This window comes from Gekko japonicus, unplaced genomic scaffold, assembly GCF_001447785.1.
Source record: "Gekko japonicus isolate JY-2015 unplaced genomic scaffold, Gekko_japonicus_V1.1 scaffold908, whole genome shotgun sequence".
NCBI lineage: Eukaryota > Metazoa > Chordata > Lepidosauria > Squamata > Gekkonidae > Gekko > Gekko japonicus.
Window position 1 is genome coordinate 320,365 of NW_015172030.1, and position 22,494 is coordinate 342,858.

General features: G+C 48.5%; 1 protein-coding gene across 2 annotated transcripts in view; it reads right to left on the minus strand.

Annotated features, from left to right (window-relative positions):
* PYGL (phosphorylase, glycogen, liver) overlaps positions 1-22,494 on the minus strand; it is a 79,162-nt gene that overhangs the window by 32,728 nt on the left and 23,940 nt on the right. For both annotated transcript variants that reach the window (XM_015420607.1, XM_015420608.1), the window contains exons 6-10: positions 18,055-18,186; positions 16,796-16,907; positions 14,084-14,166; positions 4,648-4,791; positions 1,246-1,338 (exon numbers count right to left, since the gene is read on the minus strand). In XM_015420607.1, the coding sequence (XP_015276093.1) occupies positions 1,246-1,338; positions 4,648-4,791; positions 14,084-14,166; positions 16,796-16,907; positions 18,055-18,186 (564 nt within the window). The remainder of the gene's footprint in view (positions 1-1,245; positions 1,339-4,647; positions 4,792-14,083; positions 14,167-16,795; positions 16,908-18,054; positions 18,187-22,494) is intronic.

Consider the following 22,494-nt stretch of genomic DNA (forward strand, 5'->3'; position numbering starts at 1 on the left):
AACGTCTCCGAGACCAGATTTTAAAAGCAGCTTCAGCAACACCCTTGAAAATTGGAGATCAACCGATCGGGATTTTGAAAGATGTCCCATTTGAAATCAGAATGAAAAGAAAGGAATATAAAGGATTGACCATGTTCTTACAAAATCATCAGACCGGTTATAAATGGTTGGTGCCCGAAGGATTGGTCTTTAAATTTAAAGACAGAAGAGAAAAGATAGACTCTATCTTCAAGGCTCAAGACTTTTTGAAGAGGCACGCCAGTACAGAAGAAGAGGCAGAACTTGCCAAGTGGATGTCGGGGCTTAGTGGGGAAGACAGCAGCTCAGAGGGAGAGGTGAAGGACGAGGAAGCTAAAGGAGCGACTGGTTCAAAATATAACCTAAGAGACAAGAAAGGGAAAGACCCCATAGTCTAAAGACTTTTTCGGATTATACTTTAAAAACAATATTAATCCCAGAAGGACATTACTAACATATTAATTGTTTGTTGTTAACAGAGAGAGAAGAAAAGAAGATTGTCCAACTGCAGAAGAAGCCATTGACTTTAACTTTTAATACTAAAAGATTAATATACTAATGCACTAACATCACTCAACTCTTTTCTTTACCCCTCTATATACCCTTCCTAACTTTCTGAATTGTAAAAAAATAAAATTTCTCTCCTTTTTAGGAGAGGGAATTTAAAAAAAAAAAAAAGGAAGAAGAGACTGGATTTCTACCTTGCCCTTCACGACCGGAAGGAGTCTCAGAGTGGCTTACAATCTCCTTTCCCTCCCCCCCCTACCAACAGGTGGGAGGGGCTGAGAGCTCTCTCGAGGACTGCCCTTGCAAGAACAGCTCCAAGAGAACTTGTGACTGACCCAAAGTCACCCAGCTGGCTGCATGTAGAGAAGTGGGAAATCAAACCCGGTTCTCCCAGATTAGAGGCCACGCTCCTAACCAAACCGGAAGGAGAGCTCTTTTGAGAACTGCTCAAGAGAACTTGTGGCTGACCCAAGGTCACACCAGCAGCTGCACGCAGAGAAGTAGGGAATCAAACGTGGTTCTCCCAGATTAGAGTCCGCACTCCTCACCACCACACCAAACTGGAACACAAAGCAGAGGAAGCCTTTCTAAAACGGGAGAGGGGGAAACAGTGGGGCGGAACTGAGAAGCGAAGGCGCTGGAAAACGGAGGTGGGGGGCTGGTGCCAGATGTCCCAAACTGGCGCTCCACGGGCGGAGCCTTCCCGGAAAGAGCACTGACCTTGGACCACGGGAGCTTCTCAATGTCCAAGAACACCCTCATCAGCTCCGGAATAGCCAGGGCGGGGTGGGTGTCGTTCAACTGGATGGCAACCTGCAGAAAGAAGAAGCCGTGAGAACGCTTGCACCAAGAAGAGAAGGACCCCAGGGGTGTGACCCACAACCTCTGGGGCTGATTCTGAAGCCTAAGAGGTCTGCAATTAGGTGTGACCTGTGGGGAGAAGGAACTCCCTGTGCCCTACAGAGAAGGAAGTTCCCGGGATGAAAGTGGGGGGAGTGCAGATCATCAATTCCCCTTCTCCAGTCCTTCTCGGTATTTGCTTCCTGTTCTGTTTCCCTTCCTTACCGCTGGCAGCGGAGTGGTAAAGGTGGCAAAGCAGCTTCAAGCAAACACTCCCCCCACCCCCCGAAAGAAGGCAAACAGAGCAGAGCTCCAGCTTGGGCACCTAACAAGGCACAGCTACTGGCCAGACTTCTTGGAATCAAACAGAAGGACCATGGTGCAAAAGTTGAAATAACAAAACAAGGACACCATAGAGATGTTGTTACCAGTGAGACTGTTAGATCACTGCTAACAAAGATCCGTAGAGTGATTTCAACAAAGCGAACAGCTTTATTGTAGGCACGAACAAACGCTTGCAACAAGTCATAACCAGAACAGTTCTACATTGGGAGCAGTGTTCCCTCTAAGCTGAGTTAGTGTAAAGTAGCTCACAGCTTTTTAGCCTCCGGCTTCACACATTTTTGTCTTAGCTCACGGAGGAGGGCTCCAGAGCAAATTAATTTATGCAGTAGCCAAATCACTTGCTCACCACTTGAATGCCAGTAGCCCCCAAAGTAGAATTTTTGCTCACAAGACTCCACAGCTTAGAGGGAACACTGATTGGGAGCTAGGCTTCTTTTTAACGTTCCTGGGCTAACGTAGCCACGCCTGCTTTCAGACAACAACCAATGAGGTTGTGTAGATAAAGTCCAATGAGCGTTCTTCCCTCGCAGTGAATTAGTCCCATTCTGATTGGTCGCTGTTGTGGGCCGACCAATGATAAGTTGGCTCGGAGAAGCCTTCCTTGTCTCGAGCTTAACACTGAAAGTGAATGTGGCGATTCACATATGTCTTTTCCGAAGACACCACAGAGCAGCATATTTGAGCCTGAATATTTATTGAGATCAGTGTCTTATCTAAATGTATTAACTTTCCTGACTTTTTGTAAAACCACTTTATGAGCAAGAGAGCTTTTGTACTACTCTAATATTTCCTGAGAAAGATCCAATTTTGAAACATCGTTATATAATCCGGAGACAATGTTGATGATGTATTTTCACACTAGGATTTTCTTATGATTCGAAGGAATTTGTTTATTGTGTTGTAGTGCTCGTTGACCTTAATATACAGAAAGCATTTTCTTTACAAGTCTTGTTGACTGCTTGATTTGTGGGTCACACTCTCACGACTGTTTTCTTTACATTTGTTCACTGATCAGGTCGCGATTGTCCACATTTGTCTTGTTACCAGTATAAAACAATATAGACGTCAAACTTTAGATTTTTTCGTCTTTCTATTTCCATCCATAACTTAAGCAATGACTTTTCTTTCAAGAACATCACTGAAATTAATGTCTTGAAAACGGCCAAAAAAAACTACAAACAACCTAGAAGTCTTTGAAGACAGCAAAAGAACTGCCAAGACTACGAGAACCGGTGTCACCTCATTTCCGATGCCCTCTTCAGGTCTCACAGCATCAAAAGAGAGCGCGCGTGTAATGTCTAAAAATGCAAACAAGAATTAAGAAAACAAACCCATTGTGCTTTTGTTTTCTTAATTCTTGTTTTGCATTTTCAGACATTGTATGTGTTCCCCTTTTGATGCTCAATCCCAGGGGCACCTTTAAGACCAACGAAGTTTGATTCGAGGGGGGAGCTTTTGTGGGCACTCACACTTCGTCAGACGATGAAATGGAATTCCATTTCATTGTCTGACGTAGGGTTGCCAAGTCCAAATTAACTTACCTCGGGGGAGTCCCGCGCCGTCTCGGGAGTCCGAGAGCGCGTGCAAAGCGTGCGTGCCGCCACGATGACACCACCCAGAAGTGACGTCATTGTGTCGGCACGTTGGGGGCGGGGACACTAGGATTCGAGGGAAAACCATAGAGTTTTCCCTCAAATCATAGAGCGTCCCGCCCCCAACGTGGCCAGCTTGATGAGGTCACCTCTGGGTGACCTCATCACGCTGGGGACATGTGCGGAAGGGGGTGGAGTTCCCCCCGGGGCCCGATTGGCTGGTGTCGGGGGTTTACCCGCCCCCCCGGGGGGACCTGGCAAGCCTAGTCTGACGTAGTATGCCTGCACACAAAAGCTCACTCCTCGAATAAAACGTGGTTGGTCTTAAAGGTGCCCCACTGGACTCTAACTTTGTTCGATTGCTTCAGACCAACCCAGCTGCCCACCCTGATCTCTCTTTTGATGCTGTAAGACCCCGGCTCTGTTGGAGGACTTCTGGACAATCCTTGGGCCCGGGACTTCCTGTATGCGTTGGCCACTTCAGCATAAGGCTCTCTGGGGGTCATACCAGGAGAGGCGGTTCCACAAGCACGTTGGCCCCTGGCTGTTTAGGATGGGCTGAGGCTCAGTGAAAGAGCATATGCTTGGCCTACAGAAAGTCGCAGGTTCAATCCCCGACATTCCCAGTTAAAAGGACCAGGTGGTAGGTGATGGGGAAGACCTCCGCCTGAGACCCTGTGGAGTGGCTGCCAGCATGAGCAGACAATACTGACCCTGATGGACCAAGGCTCTGACTTAGTATAAGGCAGCATCATATGTACGTATAAATGGCATGCAGAAGGTCCCAGGTTCAATTCCTGGCAACCCCAGTTAAAAGGACCAGGCAGTAGGTGATGTTAAAGACCCCCGCCTGAGACCCAGGAGAGCGGCTGCCAGTCTGAGTAGACAATACTGACCTTGATGGACCAAGGCTCTGACTCAGTATAAGGCAGCATCATATGGACATATCAATGGCAGGCAGAAGTTCCCAGGTTCAATCCCTGGCAACCCCAGTTGTAAGGACCAGGCAGTAGGTGATGGGAAAGACTTCCACCTGAGACCCTGGAGAGCGGCTGCCAGTCTGAGTAGACAATACTGACCTTGATGGACCAAGGCTCTGACTCAGTATAAGGCAGTTTCGTGTGTGTCTCATGGAGAGATGCAACGGAAAAGAGAATGAATGGGAAAAGTGAACAAAAAAAAAGGCCGAGGAAGAGGGAAGGTCATGTGGCCAGGGCAAAGGAATGCAAAGAGAGAAGAGACTTGAAAAAGAGAAGCCGGCGCCGGGAAACGTATCCCCAGGGGCCGCACTGGGGATCGTGGACCTAGCGTGAGAACCACACATCCCAACCCCACAAGGAGTTACCTGGTCTGGGAAAGAATCGAAAGCTGTCCGGACGCTCTCCGTACTCCCGAACTTGGAGGCTTTGAACCGCCGGATGATGTCCTGCAGGGTCGCGGCCACCACAAAATACTCCTGCTTCAGGCGCAGCTCTTTCCCCTCGAAAAACTGCAGAGCGGAGGAAGCAGAACAGCAGATTGGGGACACTGAGAAGGAGACCACGACAGAGAGGGGGCAGAGGCCACGGGAGGGGGCTTTGTCTACTCCAGTGGCAGACGAGCGGCTCGTTTTACTCATTTACTTGATTGACATCCTGCACCCTCCCCCCCAGTGGAGACTCACGGTGGCTTACGGCGTTCTCTTTTCCTCCACGTCATCCTTACAACAGCCCTGTGAGGTAAGTTAGAGGCCCAAGTCCAGCCCATGCATGGTTGGATCCATTCATCACTCTATCCTTGTCCCCAGGGCTATTTTTGGGCAGGAACGCACAGGAACGGAGTTCCGGCTGGCTCCTGCGTTGGCCACGCCCAGCAGGAAGTCATTAGCATAACTGGCCACACCCAACAGCAGAAACTTATTAGTATTGGCTACATTAGGGGTGTGCGGCCTAACATGCAAAGGAGTTCCTACTACAAAAAAACCCCTGGGTTTTGACAACAAAGTAAACAGAATAAGAAGCAAAAGGTGGGTGTGGCTGGATGACCACACTACTGGTAACATGGGGGTGTGGCATAATATGCTAATGAGCTGTACTATCAGGGGTGTGGCTTAATATGCTAATGGGTTTTTTCTGTTGTTGGGTATAGCTTATTATGCTAATGAGTTCCTGCTGGGCTTTTTCTACAAAAAAAGCCTTGCTTGTCCCAGGGCCAAACACCTCCTTCCTAGCCAGCCTCAGGAGGGAAAAAAAAAAAAGAAAGAGGAACCTTCTAGAAGCACACTGATTGTGCTCACTTTCGGCTATTTCCCATTCCTTCAGCCGGCGGACAGCAGCAAGCCAAGATCAGGAGAGCTCTGTCAGAGGCAGTCGACGTCTGAATCCCAGAGCCAAGAGGCAACGTTGGGCGAAGGCCTCATCCCCCGAGTCCTGTGTCGGACCTCCAGAGGAACCGGTTGGCTAATGTGTGGGACAGGAGGCTGGACTAGAGGGACCCCTGGCCTGATTCAGGAGGACTCGTATATTCTTATGAGGGCCTCGGCTTCTATGCCCTCCAGAATTAGAATTAGAATTAGCCCTCCAGGGCAGGGGTGGCCAAACTGCGGCTCAGGAGCCGCATGCGGCTCTTTCACACATATCGTGCGGCTCCCGGCAGGTCGGCTGGGGAGGCGAAGGGGAGGGTATGCCTCCCAGATCGGTCTTCCCCTCCCCAGCCAGTGTCCCCCTCCCTGGGTAAGCTTGAGGTGTGTGTGTGTGTGCGGGGGTTGTTTTTATTGCTGGCAGTCTTATTTGACACAAATGTTAATAAAAAGCAAATTTGCATACTTTCCAAGAAGAAGAGGAGGAAGAGGAGGAGGAGGAGGAGGAGGAGGAAGAAGAGGAGGAAGAGGAAGAGGAAGAAGAGGAGGAAGAGGAAGAGGACGAGGAGGAGGAAGAGGAGGAAGAGGAGGAGATTGGATTTATACCCCGCCCCTCACTACTTTCCCTTCCCCTCCCCACAACAGACACCCTTGTGAGGTAGGTGGGGCTGAGAGAGCTCTTGACAGAAACTGCTCTTTTTTCAAGAACAGCTCTTATCAGAACTATGGCTTGCCCAAGGTCACCCAGCAGGTGCAAGTGGAGGAGTGGGGAATCGAAGCCAGTTCTCCCAGATTAGAGTCCGCGCACTTAACCACGACACCAAACTGGCTCTCACACCAAACTGAAAAATATGTTCAAAACGTGTGTGTAATATTTGTTCATGTCTTGCCGCTCTCAGACATCTGATGCTTTTTCTATGTGGCTCTTACGTTCAGCAAGTTTGGCCACCCCTGCTCCAGAGGATCTGGCTGACCCAGGTTCAAATCCCTATTGTGGTGGGCAGCTTGCTGGCAGGTGACCTAATACGCCACATATACAGCTCTGGAAATGCTCCCATGGGGGACTCTAGCGAGTTATTCTCTGCTTCAACGCCCCTTCTGTAAAATGGGAGTAAAAGTGAACTGTTGCCCTAAGACTGCAACGGGGAACGATTAGAAAGACTGAAAAACATTTTGCAGACTAAAAGAGCCAGATTCGAGTCCAGAGAGACTAGCAAGAATTTCAGGGTATAAAGCTTTCGAGCGTCAAAGCTCCTATCGTTGGATACCGGGGGGGGCGGAGAAGCTCCTATCGTCTGATACCAGGGAGCTTTGACTCTTACAAGATTATACCTTTGCAAATCTTGCTGGCTTCTAAGCTGCTATTGGACTCGAATCTAGCTCTTTTACTGCAGACCGACATAGCTACTCGCCTGAAATTAAATACAAAAAGGCTACAGAAGTGAAGTGACAATATTTCGTAGAAGGACAGAAACCGTTCATGGATCTTTCAACAACTTTGTAGGTTAAAAGGCAAGAGCAGAGAGCGATTCAAAGGGACAATTAGGCATAAAAAGAACCGTTACTGAAATCTTTGGAATGGGCAGAGTCCCTGAAGGCACATAACAGAAAAGGGAAAGGTCTCTGCTACCCAGAATGCACCATACCCACATCATACGGTCAAGGACACCACGTTGTTGAGCCTGTTTCAACCCAGCCTCAGACTGGGGGAAGGGAAAACTAGAGCTGAAACGGACAGCTATTAAAAATCAAACACAACCGCCATCCGAATGTAGCCACAGGTCCACTGTTCCCTCTAAGCTGAGTTATACTGTGAGCTAGCTCACAGTTTTTTAGCCTCTGGCTCACACATTTTCATCTTAGCTCAGGAAGGGTGGCTCCAGAGCAAACTAATTGATGCAGTAGCCAAATTGCTTGCTCACAGTTTTAATGCCAGTAGTTCACAAACTAGAATTTTTGCTCACAAGACTCCACAGCTTAGAAGGAACACTGGCCACGACAACAAGATTTCGCCAAGATTCGAGGCGCTGAAGTTTTCAGCAAAAGCTTTGAGTATATCATAGCAGACCAGTCCCCTTCCGGGGTGCAAATGGCCATTTTTGAAATGTGGGAGATTCGTTGGACGCTTTTGCGGGATTGTGTTTCAGCACATGGATGAGAATACGTGGTTGGACCATGAATTTGGAAAAATATGTTCAAACCAGGGTGTTTTATGCAAGACCATCACAGAGGAAAATTTTTTTTGCTATTGCCAAAAGTACAGTGTGCTCTTTTATTGTGTGTGTGTGTATGTGTATATATATATATAATTAGTACCCCCCCCCCCATTAAGAGCTGACCCATTTATTTAAAAAGCAAGATCTGGTTCCAGTTTCCCTCCATAATTCAGAAATCTGAACAAACTCCAAATTCATTGGCCAGGGGGAGGGTAGGTGTTGCTGGCAAAAGGGCCATTTGATTTTCTCTGGTAGAAAAGAGCAAGAGTCCAGTAGCAACTTACAGACTAAAAAAAATGTGGCCGAGGAGGAGCTTTCGTGAGTCATGGCTCACTTCTTCAGATGCCTTTTTTTAATGGGAGATGAAGTGCGGGTCAACTGTCACTCATACATCCATGCCCATGACTTCTGTGGAAAGGTACCAAGTGGTAGCCAGTTACTGCTGACCCATGCTTAGAGTGCAAGGGAGCCAAGTGAACAGTGATGCATGAAAGCTCATCCCCTGCCACATATTTTGTTAGTCTTGAAGGTGCTACTGGACTCTTACTCTTTTCTACTGCTACCAGCAGACTAACACAGCAACCTATCTTGAGTTCCTCCAGACATTACACTAGCGAAAGAACCCAAGCAACACCGTAGATGTGGATAGACAACTCTATCCACAAAAGGAACTCTGGTCTAATTCTCATACCAATGTAGAACTTGGGTCAGGGCTGTACCACGTCCCGCTGCAGATAAAAGACTGATGTGGTGAAATGCTGCCTTGGGCACACTTTTTTTGCAAGGGGAGTTTTAAACAAATTAAACATTAATAACCCCTTTAACAAACCAAATAAAATGACTTTGTGAATGCAGACAACTAGCATATCAGAGAAGACAGAGGTTTAGACCTCTTCCTCCTGACTAACCAGTTTTCTGTGTAGTTATGACTGAGGAAATAGCTTCAAATGGCTTCAAAATCACCACCCCCATCTATATACAGCAGTAGCCCCCAACACAGTGCCCACTGACATCTGTCCTGGTGCCTGCCAAGTGTTTTTAGAAAGTTGGTGGGGCCAGGAGGGAGTTTTTGCCCAGCAAGGCTTCCGATTGGTTGTGCAGATTTTTAAAAACATTGCTTTGGCGACAGCAGCTGCCACTGTAGCACAAGGCTCTTCACAGTGGCAGCATTTTGTTGCCGGCTCCATATTGTGTGGTAGCCATCTTGTGGCAGCCATTTTGTTGCTGTGCTCACGATGCTGGGTCAGAGTTCCAAAGGCTCAAAAATGTTGGGGACCCCTGATAGACCACCTCAGACATAACATGGTGGAAGCGGTGGGATGCCACCATATCACAATCGGGGTTAAGGAGAGAAGATAAGATTGGCTTCTGAAGCACAGCAGCCCTGATACAAGTTCCCCACTTGAGTCAGAAAGAGACCTCAGATAATGCTAAGGCAGGCAGCTGCTTAACATTTTCCAGGAAACACAAGGAACATTTACACGCACAAGGGTGAGCAAAGGGGGAAACGCAATGAATCTGCCACACTTATCATCGAAATTACAAATCTACACAATATGCTCCTCACCAGGCCTGCTGGCTGCGATAGGGGGGTTAAACAAAAGACAGTCAAATGCCTGAACTGCACAGGCCAGAAAAGATGCCCCCCCAATTAAAGACTTTCCTTTAAAAAGACAACCTTCTGATTTCACAAGTTAAGACTGCTTTTTCTCAACACAAGTTTCAAATCCAAAAAGGAAAAGATCCTGCTGTTAGGTGCCTAGTTAGGAAAAATACCCTCCCCTCACCATTGTACCCTAGCTTAGATAAATTGTGTGTGTGTGTTTGTAAACCGCCCTGAGCCTCATGGATAGGGCGGTATATAAATCGCAAATGTAAATGTAAAAATGTAAATGTAAAGACTGAGTATATGTCTCTGAGCTCAGGAAACTGAGGACACTGCATCCGAACACAACAAAACCCTGGAAGACAAAAATCCAGGATGGCTACATTTTGCTTTTCATTTCCTGGATGACCGAATTCATGACAGTTTTCAGATTCTCTTAGAAACAGAAAATGAGAAGGGTTCTAGCATCCCTTGGAACCCAACATCCTACACCCCTCAAAGCCAATATGATTCAGAGGACTGGGGTCGTGGCTCAGTAGCAGAGCATCTGCTTGGCATGCAAGAGGTACCAGGCTCAATTCCCAACATCTCCAGTTTAAAATGGACCAGGAAGGGAGATAATGGGAAAGACCTCTGCCTGAGACCCTGGAGAGCCACTGCCAGTCAGAGTAGACAATACAGATCTAAATGGAACACTGGTCTAATCCATCAGGGCTGTTCTTATGGTAAGATTCAGGGGTCAGAGAGAGGCCGTGGCTCAGTGGAACAACCTCTGCTTTGCATGCAGAAGGTCCCAGGGTTCAATCTCCAGGTCTACAGTTAAAAATGGACCAGGCAGGAGATAATGGGAAATGCCAGGGATTACCCTGGAGAGCCGCTGCCAGTCTGAGTTGACAATACTGACGTCGATGGACCAAAGGTCTGAATCAGTATAAGGCAGCTTCATGTCAGTCAGTTATTATTACTGTCAACAAGAACATAAGAAGAACCCTGCTGGATCAGACTAACCGTCCATCTAATCCAGCATCCTGTCTCATGCCTGCCAGTTCCTCTGGACAGCCAACAACAGGACATAGAGGAGGACAAGGCTTTCATTAGAACATTAGAAGAGCCCTGCTGGATCAGACCAATGAGGGTACATCTAGTCCAGCATCCTGTCTCATAAAGTAGCCAACCAGTTTCTCTGGATGGCCAACAACAGGGCAGAGAGGCCAAGGCTTGTTGGATCAGACCAGTGAGGGTCCATCTAGTCCAGCATCCTGTCTCACACAGTGGCCAACCAGTTCCTCTAGAGGGCCAACCAGAGGGCAGAGAGGCCAAGGCCTTCGTAAGAACATCAGAAGAGCCCTGCTGGATCAGACCAGTGAGGGTCCATCTAGTCCAGCATCCTGTCTCACACAGTGGCCAACCAGTTCCTCTGGAGGGCCAACCACAGGGCAGAGAGGCCAAGGCCTTCATAACAACATCAGAAGAGCCCTGCTGGATCAGACCAGTGGTCCATCTAGTCCAGCATCCTGTCTCACAGAATAGCTAACCAGTTCCTCTGGCGGACCAAAAACAGGGTAGAGAGGCCGAGGCCTTCCCCTGATGTTGCTTCCTCGCACTGGGATTCAGAGGAGACCAATGCCTTCCCCTGGCTTTTACCCCAACCTAAAAAGAACATACAAAACAGGGCTATATCCTGATGTTCCACTCTACTCAAGGTGGTGCCTTCCCATGACCCAAGGGACCGTCCTCCTACGCAAGAGATAGAGGAAGATGCCCCCTTGAACAGAGAATTAGGATACAACCCCATGTCCGCTATGTACAGAAGCTAAGATCTCAATCTTCTGATCTATTGGACAGGGTCAACCATGTTGATTAATCTCAGCATCTATTCCGATAATTAAAATGGGCAAAACAGACATCTTGAGTGATTATGAAGCAACTGCTTGGGACTCTATGCCTGTAGGAAAGAGCGCTGTTTTTATATTATTCTACAGGCACATTTGGAAGTATGTCTATTTACTCCGACACACAAATCCAATACCCAGATCCCTGGTACAGCAGCTTATTTCAGGATTCAAGCTTCCTACTCGAAGAGAATCCAAAGCTAGCACCATTAAAAAAAACAAAAAACAAATCAATCTCCAGATAATGCTTTCCATTATGGAAGTAGTTTTGCTATAAAAGGAATTGTCATTATCTGGGCTGTACCACCAGAGGCCTAGTAGGCCCAGGGAGCCTGGCTAGCAGTAGGGGAGGCTAAGCCTACAAACCCCAGAAGGCCTTGGGAAGGTTTGGTGCTCATTTTGGCCAACAGGAAAGAAGAGGGCTGAGGAATAAAAGAACTGGTGCAAGAGGAGAAGCTGTTCTTCTTCCCAGGAAACAGGGCCAGGAGGAAGGCTGCTGTGGGGAAGAAACCCTCATCCTGAGGGAAGGGTGAGTAGTCTAAGCTAGGGACAGTATATTTAGACGCGTTAGGGCATTTGATTTCCTGTCTTTTCACCCACTTACTGTTATTATTCCTGCACCTTGTTTGTTTGACCGCCTATAAAATAAACCATTTTCACTGTTCACTCTGCCTGGTCCTCACGCTCATTTCAGCTAAAAGGGAGGTCTAAAGGTCCAGGAGGGTGCTCTGGCCTTCTCAGAGGCCTTCTCAGAGCAGCGTCAGGTGACACCCTACTGGAGCCGTGACAGGAATGTACTTGGTGGATTCAGTAGTAAGCAGGGCCAGTTCTCCAGTTAAACTACCAAGCAGGTGCTGGGGAGGAGGGTCACAAAGAAGCCACAGTTGTCCTTCCAGGGCATGCCCAGAGGATGACCACCAGCAAGGCCGTAAGGGACAGTCTGGACCTTGCTGGTTAGCGGAGCAGGAGAAAGCAACGCATGTTCCTTGCTTTGGCCAACAAAATATCACAGGAAGAACGTAAGGGGCAGCTCCCTGCCCCAAGGGGCTTCCAGTCTAGACATGGCGACAGAAGACAGCAAGAGCTAGCGAAGGGAGAGGCTCTCTCTCATGTGTGTGTGGAGGGAGGAGACCCCAATGACAAGGGTGGGGCCCAGGAGATGCAATTCAAGAACATAAGAGAAGCCATGTTGGATCAGGCTAATGGCCCTGGGGGTCATCAGGAGGTCCACCAGTGGGACCAGAACTCCAGAAACCCGCTCACTGTTGCCACCCAAGCACCAAGAACACAGAGCATCCCTGCCCCCAGACAGAGTGTTCCATCTAGACCTTGTGGCTAATAGCCACTGTTGGACCTCTGCTCCAGATGTTTATCCATATGAACTAAACTGTATCGTGCATAGTCACATCCCAGACATTTTTCTTCAAGGACTCAAAACAGCCTGCAAGCAGATGGGAAGGTGCCAATGGTTCAGGGGTCCACAGTGCCGGGGGAACAGATGCAGGGGGGATTTACGCCCCCCCCCCCGCCCATATCCACCGCTGACACCATCAGCGCAAAGCTTCTATTAGCAATGCTGGGGGGTAATAATTTTCCAAGACAGGTGCTCTATTGCAACTCCCCCCCCCCCAGTAATAACAGAACAGGTTGGGGGAGATTCTGATCCGGAGAGCATCCTGGGGGGGAAGGGGTTAACCCCCTCCCCCCTACACACACGCACACACAATATAGCCCTCATCAGTGTTCCCTCTAAGCTGTGGAGTTTTGTGAGCAAAACCTCTACTTTGTGAGCTACTGCCATTAAAGTTGTGAGTGAGCGATTTGGCTACAGCATAAATTAGTTTGCTCTGGAGCCCTCCTTCCTGAGCCAAGACAAAAAGGTGTGAGCTAGAGGCTAAAAAACTGTGAGGTAGCTCACACTAACTCAGCTTAGAGGGAACACTGGCCCTGATCCGATCCCCTCCTGCCCTTTGCACCTGCTTGGAAGCCTTTTTTTAAAAAAGGTAAAGCCAGGAGATGTGATCACGGCTCACCTGCGTAATGCCTAATTTGGCCGGACGTAGATAAGCTCCAATTCCGTTGACGGATGAACATTAATTAGGGAGTTAAGCTAAAAAGGCTTCCGGGCAAGACAGGATTCAGGGAGGGATCAGAAGACAGAGAGCGAGAGCAAGCAGCCCGGCCCAGCCCCCCATTTCCTCCCGCAGCTACCCAGATGATAAAAGCTGTTTCCAGCAGGTTCACTGCCTTTCACTGCTAACCGTCCAGAGGGAAAAGCCCTTTCCTGGCACGCTCAGAGCCTGCCGAGAGATTTGGACGCCTTCTTTATTCGTTCCCCAAGACCGACATCAGGCAGCAGACGTCTCAGCTGTCTCTCTCACCCCCATTTAGGGTTCCCAAGTACTTACCGCGATCCGGTGGGGAAAACATGCTCCCCGGCCGGACCATTCCTCCCTGCAACGCACCATGCCAACGCCAGGAAGTGACGCTGGGCGACGCTCTGGCAATGGGGCTGGAAACTCGATGGTACCATCGAGTTTCCAGCCCCATTGCCAGAGCGTCGCCCAGCGTCACTTCCTGGCGATGGCATGGAGCGGCGCGTCTGTTGTCCCCGCGGGAATGATCCTGCGAAGACATCTGTGTCCCCTGCCGAATCATGGTAAGTACTTGGGAAGCCTGCCCCCTTTTCAAAGGCGAAGAAAGACGTCCCGCAGTGCTCAGACACTTACGTTATCGTTCGGGTAAAGGACGCGAGAAATGTTCTCCGCCAAGTTTCTGTCCAACACCGCCTGGATGTAATCTCCAACGTTAACTGCAGTGGGAAATTTAAAAGATGCGCAATCAGGAGTCAGGGGTCAGCAGCTGCTGAAGCTCAAGTTGGGGGGGAATGGCAAGACCACAGCTACTTCCCCGATGCCCAGCCGCCCCACTGCGCCAACAAGAAAAGATCCTGCCACCATGGTGTATGCTCCAAACATATCTATTTAATTAATTTATTTATATATTAGCCCCTTTTCTCCCTTGTGGAACTCAAGGTGGCTTCCAGTATAACAGATTAGACTACTGCAACGCACTCTACATGGGACTGCCCTTGAAGACTGTCCAGAAACTACAGCTGGTACACAGTACTGCAGCCAAAATGTTGACTTGAGTGGGTCACAGGCACCGCATCACTCCAGTCTTGCTCGATCTGCACTGGCTGACAATTGCTCCCAGGCTCAATTCAAGGTGCTGGTATTGACTTTTAAAGCCCTGTATGGCCTGGGACCAGTATTCGCTAAGGACCACCTCCTATATGAACCAACTTGAACACTCCAGTCTTTGAGAAGAAGAAGAGATTGGATTTATACCCCGCCCTTCACTACCTGAAGGAGTCTCAGAGTGGCTTACAAACTCCTTTCCCTTCCCCTCCCCACAACAGGCACCCTGTGAGGTAGGCGGGGCTGAGAGATCCCTCTCGAGGACTGCTCTTGAGAGAACAGCTCTAAAAGAACTATGACTTGTCCAAAGTCATCCAGCAGGTGCAAGTGAAGGAGTGGGGAATAAAACCCGGTTCTCCCAGATTAGAGTCCCCGCACTTAACCACTACACCAAACTGGCTCTGACTGGCTCTGTCAGAGGCCCTGCCTTGGTTGCCCCTGCCACCTAAAGCTAGACAGGCAGCAGCTCAAGAAAAGCCCTTCTTAGTCACGGCACTAAACTGTTGGAACTCGCTCCCCAGGAAGATTGGTCTATGCTCCCTCTATAGGTGTCTGTCTCGCCAGCAGGTGAAAACTTTTTTGTTTCATTTCGCATACCCCCAATAAAAGTTACTGGTAGGGATGGGCACAAAACGGGAAAATGTGGTTCATTTCGGTTTGTGGCATGACTGGTTCGTGAGCTATGAATCATCATGAACCTTTAGGCGCCAAACCAACCAGTTTTGTGAAGTTCATGATGCAGATGAACACCTCCCCTCTGGTGTGCTAGGGACACCAAGTTCACAGGGGATGTCCAGTTGACTCTCCTCTACCTGCTGTCCAAACTTGGTGAGGACTGGATTTACAGGGCCCGAGTTATGCCCCCCCCCCCAGAAGGTGCCCACAGGAAAAGTGCTTTCTGGGGAAATGACAGATGCAGGTTCAGGAGAGTACAGAACAGACCCTGTGCAAGCTAAAGACATCAAACTCACAGGGGACCTTCCCTTAATCCTCCTCTACATGCCTTCTATGTTTGCGGGGGCCCCCCCAGTTGCTTTGAACTTTGGTAAACATTCTGACTGAACGGAGACTAGTCTGGAAACGTATCCATTCATTAACTGCCACTGATTGCTTGAAAGTTTGTGGAAATTTCGTGCCGGTTGATCTGCCACGAGCTTCAGTTTGTGAACCACAAACCGCCCAAAATCCGTCATGAACTTTAGTTTGTGAACCGGTTCATGGCCACCCTTAGTTACTGTTGTTTATATGTTTTATTTCAATTATCTCATCATTTTAACTCTGTTTTTAATGTTCGTCATCTTATGGACCCTGACTGGGTGGAGAGATGCCCAAAAGGTGTTTTAAATAAGTAAACACCCCCTCCCAAAAAAGCCCAGTATTATTTATTTGTTTATTTAATTTATACTCCTCCCTACCCCTCAATCGGGCTCAGGGCGGCTTACATAAATTGGTCTATAAATGACCGTACATTCACATAAAAACAATTTAAAATTCAATACAATAAAATAAAACAAAACCTCATAAAGTTCTAGTGCTCATACACTGAACGCATAAGATGGCGTAGTGAAATTACCATACAACCAGACAGTTTCGCTCAATGATCTTCCAGAGAGCAGTGGTAGCGGCCAGATGTTAGTACTACGGGCCGGCTCGTTAGTGGTTGGGGGGGCGGCTCCTAGTTGAAAGCCTGGTGGAAGAGCTCCGTCTTGCAGGCCCTGCGGAACTGCATAATCTCCTCCGGGAGCTCATCTCCTCCGGGAGCTCATTCCACCAATGCGGAGCCACCACCGAAAAGGCCCAACCCTCTCACGCCCTGGCAACTGTGTGGAACCCTGCTGGGCTCCCCCCCACCAGTCAACAGTCGAAGCAAGAGAATCTCAGGCCAAACAACTGAGAATTCTTAGATGCTTGTGTTCAAGAACGCAAAGAGGTCTTGAGCAGACACCCAAGTACAACGATCCTCACACATCTGGCATTTAGGAAGGCACTGCCTAGCCTGGGTGAGGGCCGGCGCCAACTTGGAAAACTCGCCCTCCTTCCCCCAAAGGCACGGAACCTGCCACGGCTTGGTCCAGCGAGTCAGAAGAAGTGGCGTCATCTCAAGGGCTTCCGATGCTCTTTTTTTGGTTCGTTATTCCCCAACGGATTTCGAGGTGGGCAAGGCCACTAAGAAAAGTCCCTCCCGTCCACCCCAGCCACTTTCCCGTCCCAGGGAAGGCCAACCCCGACGCCAATACTCACAATCGCGGAGGTTGAAATCGTTGGGAGCCCGAGCTGACCACAGCCTCATTGTGTTGACCGTGTTGTTCATGTAGCCAGGAATGGGGGTATCGTAAGGCAGGGCCAGGACGACCTGTGGACACAGAAGGCCCAGTCAACCTGGTGTGGGTGGAGCTGCTTCCAAAGAGGGGCAAGGTTTCAGTTTTTTTGTCTCACTGCTCTTAAAGGTAAAGGTTTCCCTTGCTCGAAAGCTAGTCAAATCTGACCCTAGGGGACGGTGCTCATCTCTGTTTTCAAGCCAAAGAACCAGCGCTGTCTGAAGACTTCTCCGTGGTCACGGGGCCAGCATGACTAAACGCCAAGGCGCACGGAACACTGTTACCTTCCCACCGAAGCGGTACCTATTTATCTACTTGCAGTTTCTTGCTTTCGAACTGCTAGGTTGGCAGGAGCTGGGAACAGAGACAGGAGCTCACTCTGTCCTACGGCACTAGGGTCTCGAACTGCTGAACTACAGACCTTCTGGTCTGCAGCTCAGCATCTTAACCTCTGAGCCACCACAGCCTCCACGGCTCTTAAAGGTTCCCTTGCTCGAAAGCCCGTCGAGTCCGACTCTAGGGTTGCGGTGCTCATCTCCATTTCAAAGCCGAAGAGCCAGCGCTGTCCGAAGACTTTTCCGTGGTCATGCGGCCGGCATGACTAAACACCAAGGCGCACGGAACGCTGTTACCTTCCCACCAAAGTGGTACCTATTTATCTACTTGCAGTTTCTTGCTTTCGAACTGCTAGGTTGGCAGGAGCTGGAACTAGAGACGGGAGCTCACTCCGTCATGCGGCAACTCGGGTCTCAAACTGCTCTTAGGGATTCTCAAAAAACCCAGTCACAAACATCCAGAAATCTCACCTCATCTCCTGAGACTTCTACCCACAAACATCTCATTCGTTTATCACAGTGGTGCATATTCATGTGATTACTACCCAGATAACTGATTTGTTCTTTACTAAACATGAGATAATCAGCACAAGTGCAAATGAGCCAATCGGCAGGTGTATACGAGCTACATCTGATAGAGCAAGATAAGGCGGCCAGTCTCAACTCTTAATCTCTCTCGCAAAAAGCAATTAGCCTAACTTTTCTGTAACTGCTTCAATTAACTGTCAAAGATTAAAGTAACTAAGCAAACAGGGTTCACAGACAGGTGAAGAGTGACTGAACTCTCAATTAACATGCTAAATCATCGGGAAGAAGTTGTTTGATGCAACAGCTATTGCTACAGTACCTGCGTATCGACCCATCTCACGCCGGTTTGGGTGTGCTCCACTTTCCCGTAAAAGTGAATGGGAAGCATGTATTCTGGCCGGGCTTTCTCCCATGGGTTCCCGTGTCTCAGCCAATCGTCCGCTTCCTCCACCTGCAAGGGGAAAATGGCCACGGTGAGGACTAGGAGGAGGACTGAGCCGCCACGGATCGAACTCAGATGGGGAGGAAGTGTCTTCAGCTACAGCAGCCTGCTCTGAAAATGTGCCTGCTTCTTTGCCTGTGCCATCCCACAGTTCAGCTGGAGACCTCTAGCTTTCCGTGAAGAAGGTCCCAGGTACAACCTCTAGGCTCCAGGTCACCTGACCTCAGGAACCAGGGCTGGAAAACTTACAGCTCTTGGTGCAGGTACTGGTGTAGACGGACAACCAGGGTGACTTAGGAGAAAAAGCTTTGTCTGGGAAGTGACTGTGACGAAGCTCTTTTGGGAAACGGAAAAAGAAGGCCGACACACCCCATCAGAACGTCATTTATACAGCTGTGCCTTTTATTAGGCAACATGGGGTTTAAAGCCAAGCCGAAATGAATGCTGTCCGGAACACGTCTGAAGCCTGCAGCTGAACAAAAATCCCCGTCGGCTGCAAATGTGTGCAATTTAAAGAATTATATGTTGTCCTCCCTTACCCCCCTATGAAATTGTTAGTCCCTTGTGTGAAACCGTGTAACTGTAAATCGCTCAGAGCCAGCAGCTCTGCCGGATTGAGCGATCAATAAATCGAAAGGTATTATTATTATTATTATTATTATTATTATTATTATTATTATTATTATTAAACTGTTGGACTTCATTTTGGAATTGTGTGTGCCTAGGCACAAGACATTGGACTGTATATATAGTGTTCTTAAACCTATGTTGCTGTGGTGTTCCACTTCCTGAGACTGTGGCTGTGGTCACACACACTAAATAATGCACTTTTAATCCACTTTCAATGCACTCTCCAACTGGGTTTTGCCAGTTCACACAGTAAGAATCCAGTCGGAAAATGCACTGAAAGTGGATGATTTAGCATGTGTGACCACAGCCCGTGTCTCCCTTGTAAGGTTTTTGTGTGGAGAAAACTATGTAAGAACATAAGAGAAGCCAATGTTGGATCAGGCCAATGGCCCATCCAATCCAACACTAGGACCGATTTCCCACAAGCCACTGCTCCGTCCTCGCCCTTCCTCCCCCTCCCGATTGTACGTGTCAATTTCCCACGACTTGCTGCGCAGCCGCATTTTGCCCCACAGCTCCGCCCGATTTCCCCCGCGTCTTCTCGATCCTGTTTTCTGAGGACCGAAAAGACGCGGGGGAAATCGGCTGAAGCTGCGGGGCAAAATGCGGCCACGCAGCAAGTCATGGGAAACTGTCACGTAGAATCGGCGGAAAGGGAGGACAGAGCAGCGGCTTGTGGGGAATCGGTCAGAGTCACACAGTGGCCAAAAATACCAGGTGCCAGGAGGTCCACTGGTGGGGCTTGGATAATAACTAATAACTATAATAACAACTAATGTTTTGTACAGCACTTGTATTAGGTCCTTTATAGTGAGTTATTATAGGTGCTGGTCTATTTGTGGTTGTATTCTACTTTAAAGCCCTACATGGCTTGGTGTTGGGTGTTACAAGTCAAAACACTTCAGTATTTACAGGGTTAATGATGTTTGTTAAGTCACATGTTCGTTTGTAACCAATCTGTTTAGACAACAGAATGCCCGGGAACTTTGGAGCTAATTTGCTAGTCTGATTGGAAACCAAGGTGTCAAGTATTTAGTATATTGGCTTCTCCTCCCGTTCTTTGTTCTGACTAGAGAAGGAGACGCCATTCTTCTCTTCCCGTTTTACCTTTTAGCTGTAAGGATGTAGCCATATTAGCTCTTTGTTATTTTCATATCCTGTGTACCTTTTCCCCATGTTAGGTTTATAGTAAACTCTTATATTTTAAAACACACCATGGACTCAGTCTCTTAATACTCTGCTGACTTACTCAAAAGGAATCCCAACACTTGGGACTGTAGTATCTGAAGGACCATCTTTTCTCAAATGTTCCTGCCCGGTAATTAGGATCACAGGGAGAAACCCTCCTGACTGTCCCACCAATCAAAGAGGCTCCTCCTGTGTATACATGAGACGGGGCCTTTCCCGTGGCAGCCCCACATTTTTGCAACAACCTCTCCAAGGAGGCGTGCCTGGCTCCCTCACTCTCAATCTGTAGGAGGCAACCGAAGAGGGTTTTCTTTAGGGCTGCATTTGATTCAAGCAGTCCTAAACTGTGGTTTTAAATTTTGGCTTTCTATCTTTTGATGGGACCTATATTACGCATTTATTCATATGGCTGGCAGCCTTGAGCTCTGTAAGGAAGAATGGTGGATAAATGTTTTAAATAAATAAATAAAATACTGCAGGTGGAGGCTTGTCCGTTTGCACGGATCTCTCACTCACTCAATACACCCCCCCAGCTACCTGCCCTTTCATTTAAGACAGTACTAAGAACATAAGAATATCAGAAGACCCCTGCTGGGTCAGACCAGTGAGGGTCCATCTAGTCCAGCATCCCGTCTCACACAATGGCCAGCCAGTTCCTCTGGAGGGCTAACAGCAGGGCAGAGAGGCCGAGGCCTTCATAAGAACATCAGAAGACCCCTGCTGGATCAGACCAGTGAGGGTCCATCTAGCCCAGCATCCCGTCTCACACAGTGGCCAGCCAGTTCCTCTGGAGGGCCAGAGGTCCATCTGTCTCACACAGGGGCCAACCAGTTCTTCTGGAGGGCCAACAACAGGGCAGAGTAGCCGAGGCCTTCATTCGAACATCAGAAGAGGCCTGTTGGATCAGACCAGCAGTCCATCTAGTCCAGCGTCCTATTTCACACAGAAGTCAACCAGTTCTTCTGGAGGGCCAACCACAGGGCAGAGAAGCCGAGGCCTTGCCCTGATGTCGCCTCCTGGCTCTGGGATTCAGAGGATTAGTTCCTCTGCATCCGGAGATTCACCTCAGTCACCATGGCTAGTAGCCACTGATAAGACTTCTCTCCTCCATGAATCTACCTAATCCCCTTTTAAAGATCCCTATTCCTGTGGCCCTCAAGACATCCTCTGGTAGTGAATTCCATATTTTAATCATTCTCTGTGTAAAGTAGTATTCCCTTTTCCCATCCTGAACCTACTGCCCATCAGCTACACTGGCACTTGTAGGCTGTGGAGAAGATGCTGACTTGGAGGTTTCAGGGTATGCACTTGCACTCTGCACCTGCCCAGAAGACACTCCATTCAGGGGGGCTACTTTCTTGGTACTCTTCAGAGAAAAACAGGCTGGAGGCCTATACAGACAGAAGGAACTGTCAGAAGCAATTTCCACACATGCCAATCCACCGCAGGTAAACAGACATCCTCCACACCAACTCCTGGCTCGAGCTCTCTGCTTGCAGACTTAATTGCTGGAAAAAGGTGCTGAACGAAGTCCAGAACCCAGTAGTAGCCCTTGCAAAACCTAACACAGATAACCCTGAAGATCTCCAAACAGAACAGGTCAGAGGGGTTATGCAACAAAGACCCCCCCCCCCCTTGAGAACAAACTCTGGGAAATGCTGTGATCTAATGTGTGTCTGCCTAGGACAAAAGGAAATACTCCTTTACACAGAGAGTGATTAAAATATGGAATTCGCTGCCAGAGGATCTGGTGATGGCCACGGGAATAAATAGCTTGAAAGAGGGATTAGATAGATTCATGGAGGATAAATCCATCATAGGTTGCTAGCCATGGCGGATGAGGGGAACCTTCACAATCAGAGGCAACAAACCTCTGAATCCCTGAACCAGGAGGCAACATCAGGGGAAGGCCTCAGCCTCTATGCCCTGTTGTTGAGGCAGGATGCTGGACTGGATGGACCACTGGTCTGATCCAGCAGGGCTCTTCTGATGTTCTTATGTTCTTACCTGTCAAGGATGGGTGAGTGGGCGTCAAAGTGGCAAATGGGGTTCAATGCGGCCAAGTGCAAAGTGATGCATATTGGAGCCAAAAATCCTAAATATAAATACACGTTGATGAGTCCAAACTGGCAGAGCCCGACCAAGAGAGAGATCTTGGAGTCGTAGTAGATAACTCAATGAAAATGTCCAGGCAGTGTGCGACTGCAATAAAAAAGGCCAACGCTACGCTGGGGATTATTAAAAAGGGAGTTGAAAACAAATCAACCAGTATCATAATGCCCCTGTATAAATCAATGGTGCGACCTCATTTGGAGTACTGTGTACAGTTCTGGTCACCACACCTCAAAAAGAATATTACAGCATTGGAAAAAGTGCAGAAAAAGACAACTAGAATGATAAAGGGGTTGGTTGGGGCTCTTTAGCTTGGAGAAACGACGGCTGAGGGGTGACATGTTCGAGGTTTATAAGATTATGCATGGGAAAGAGCAGGTAGGGAAA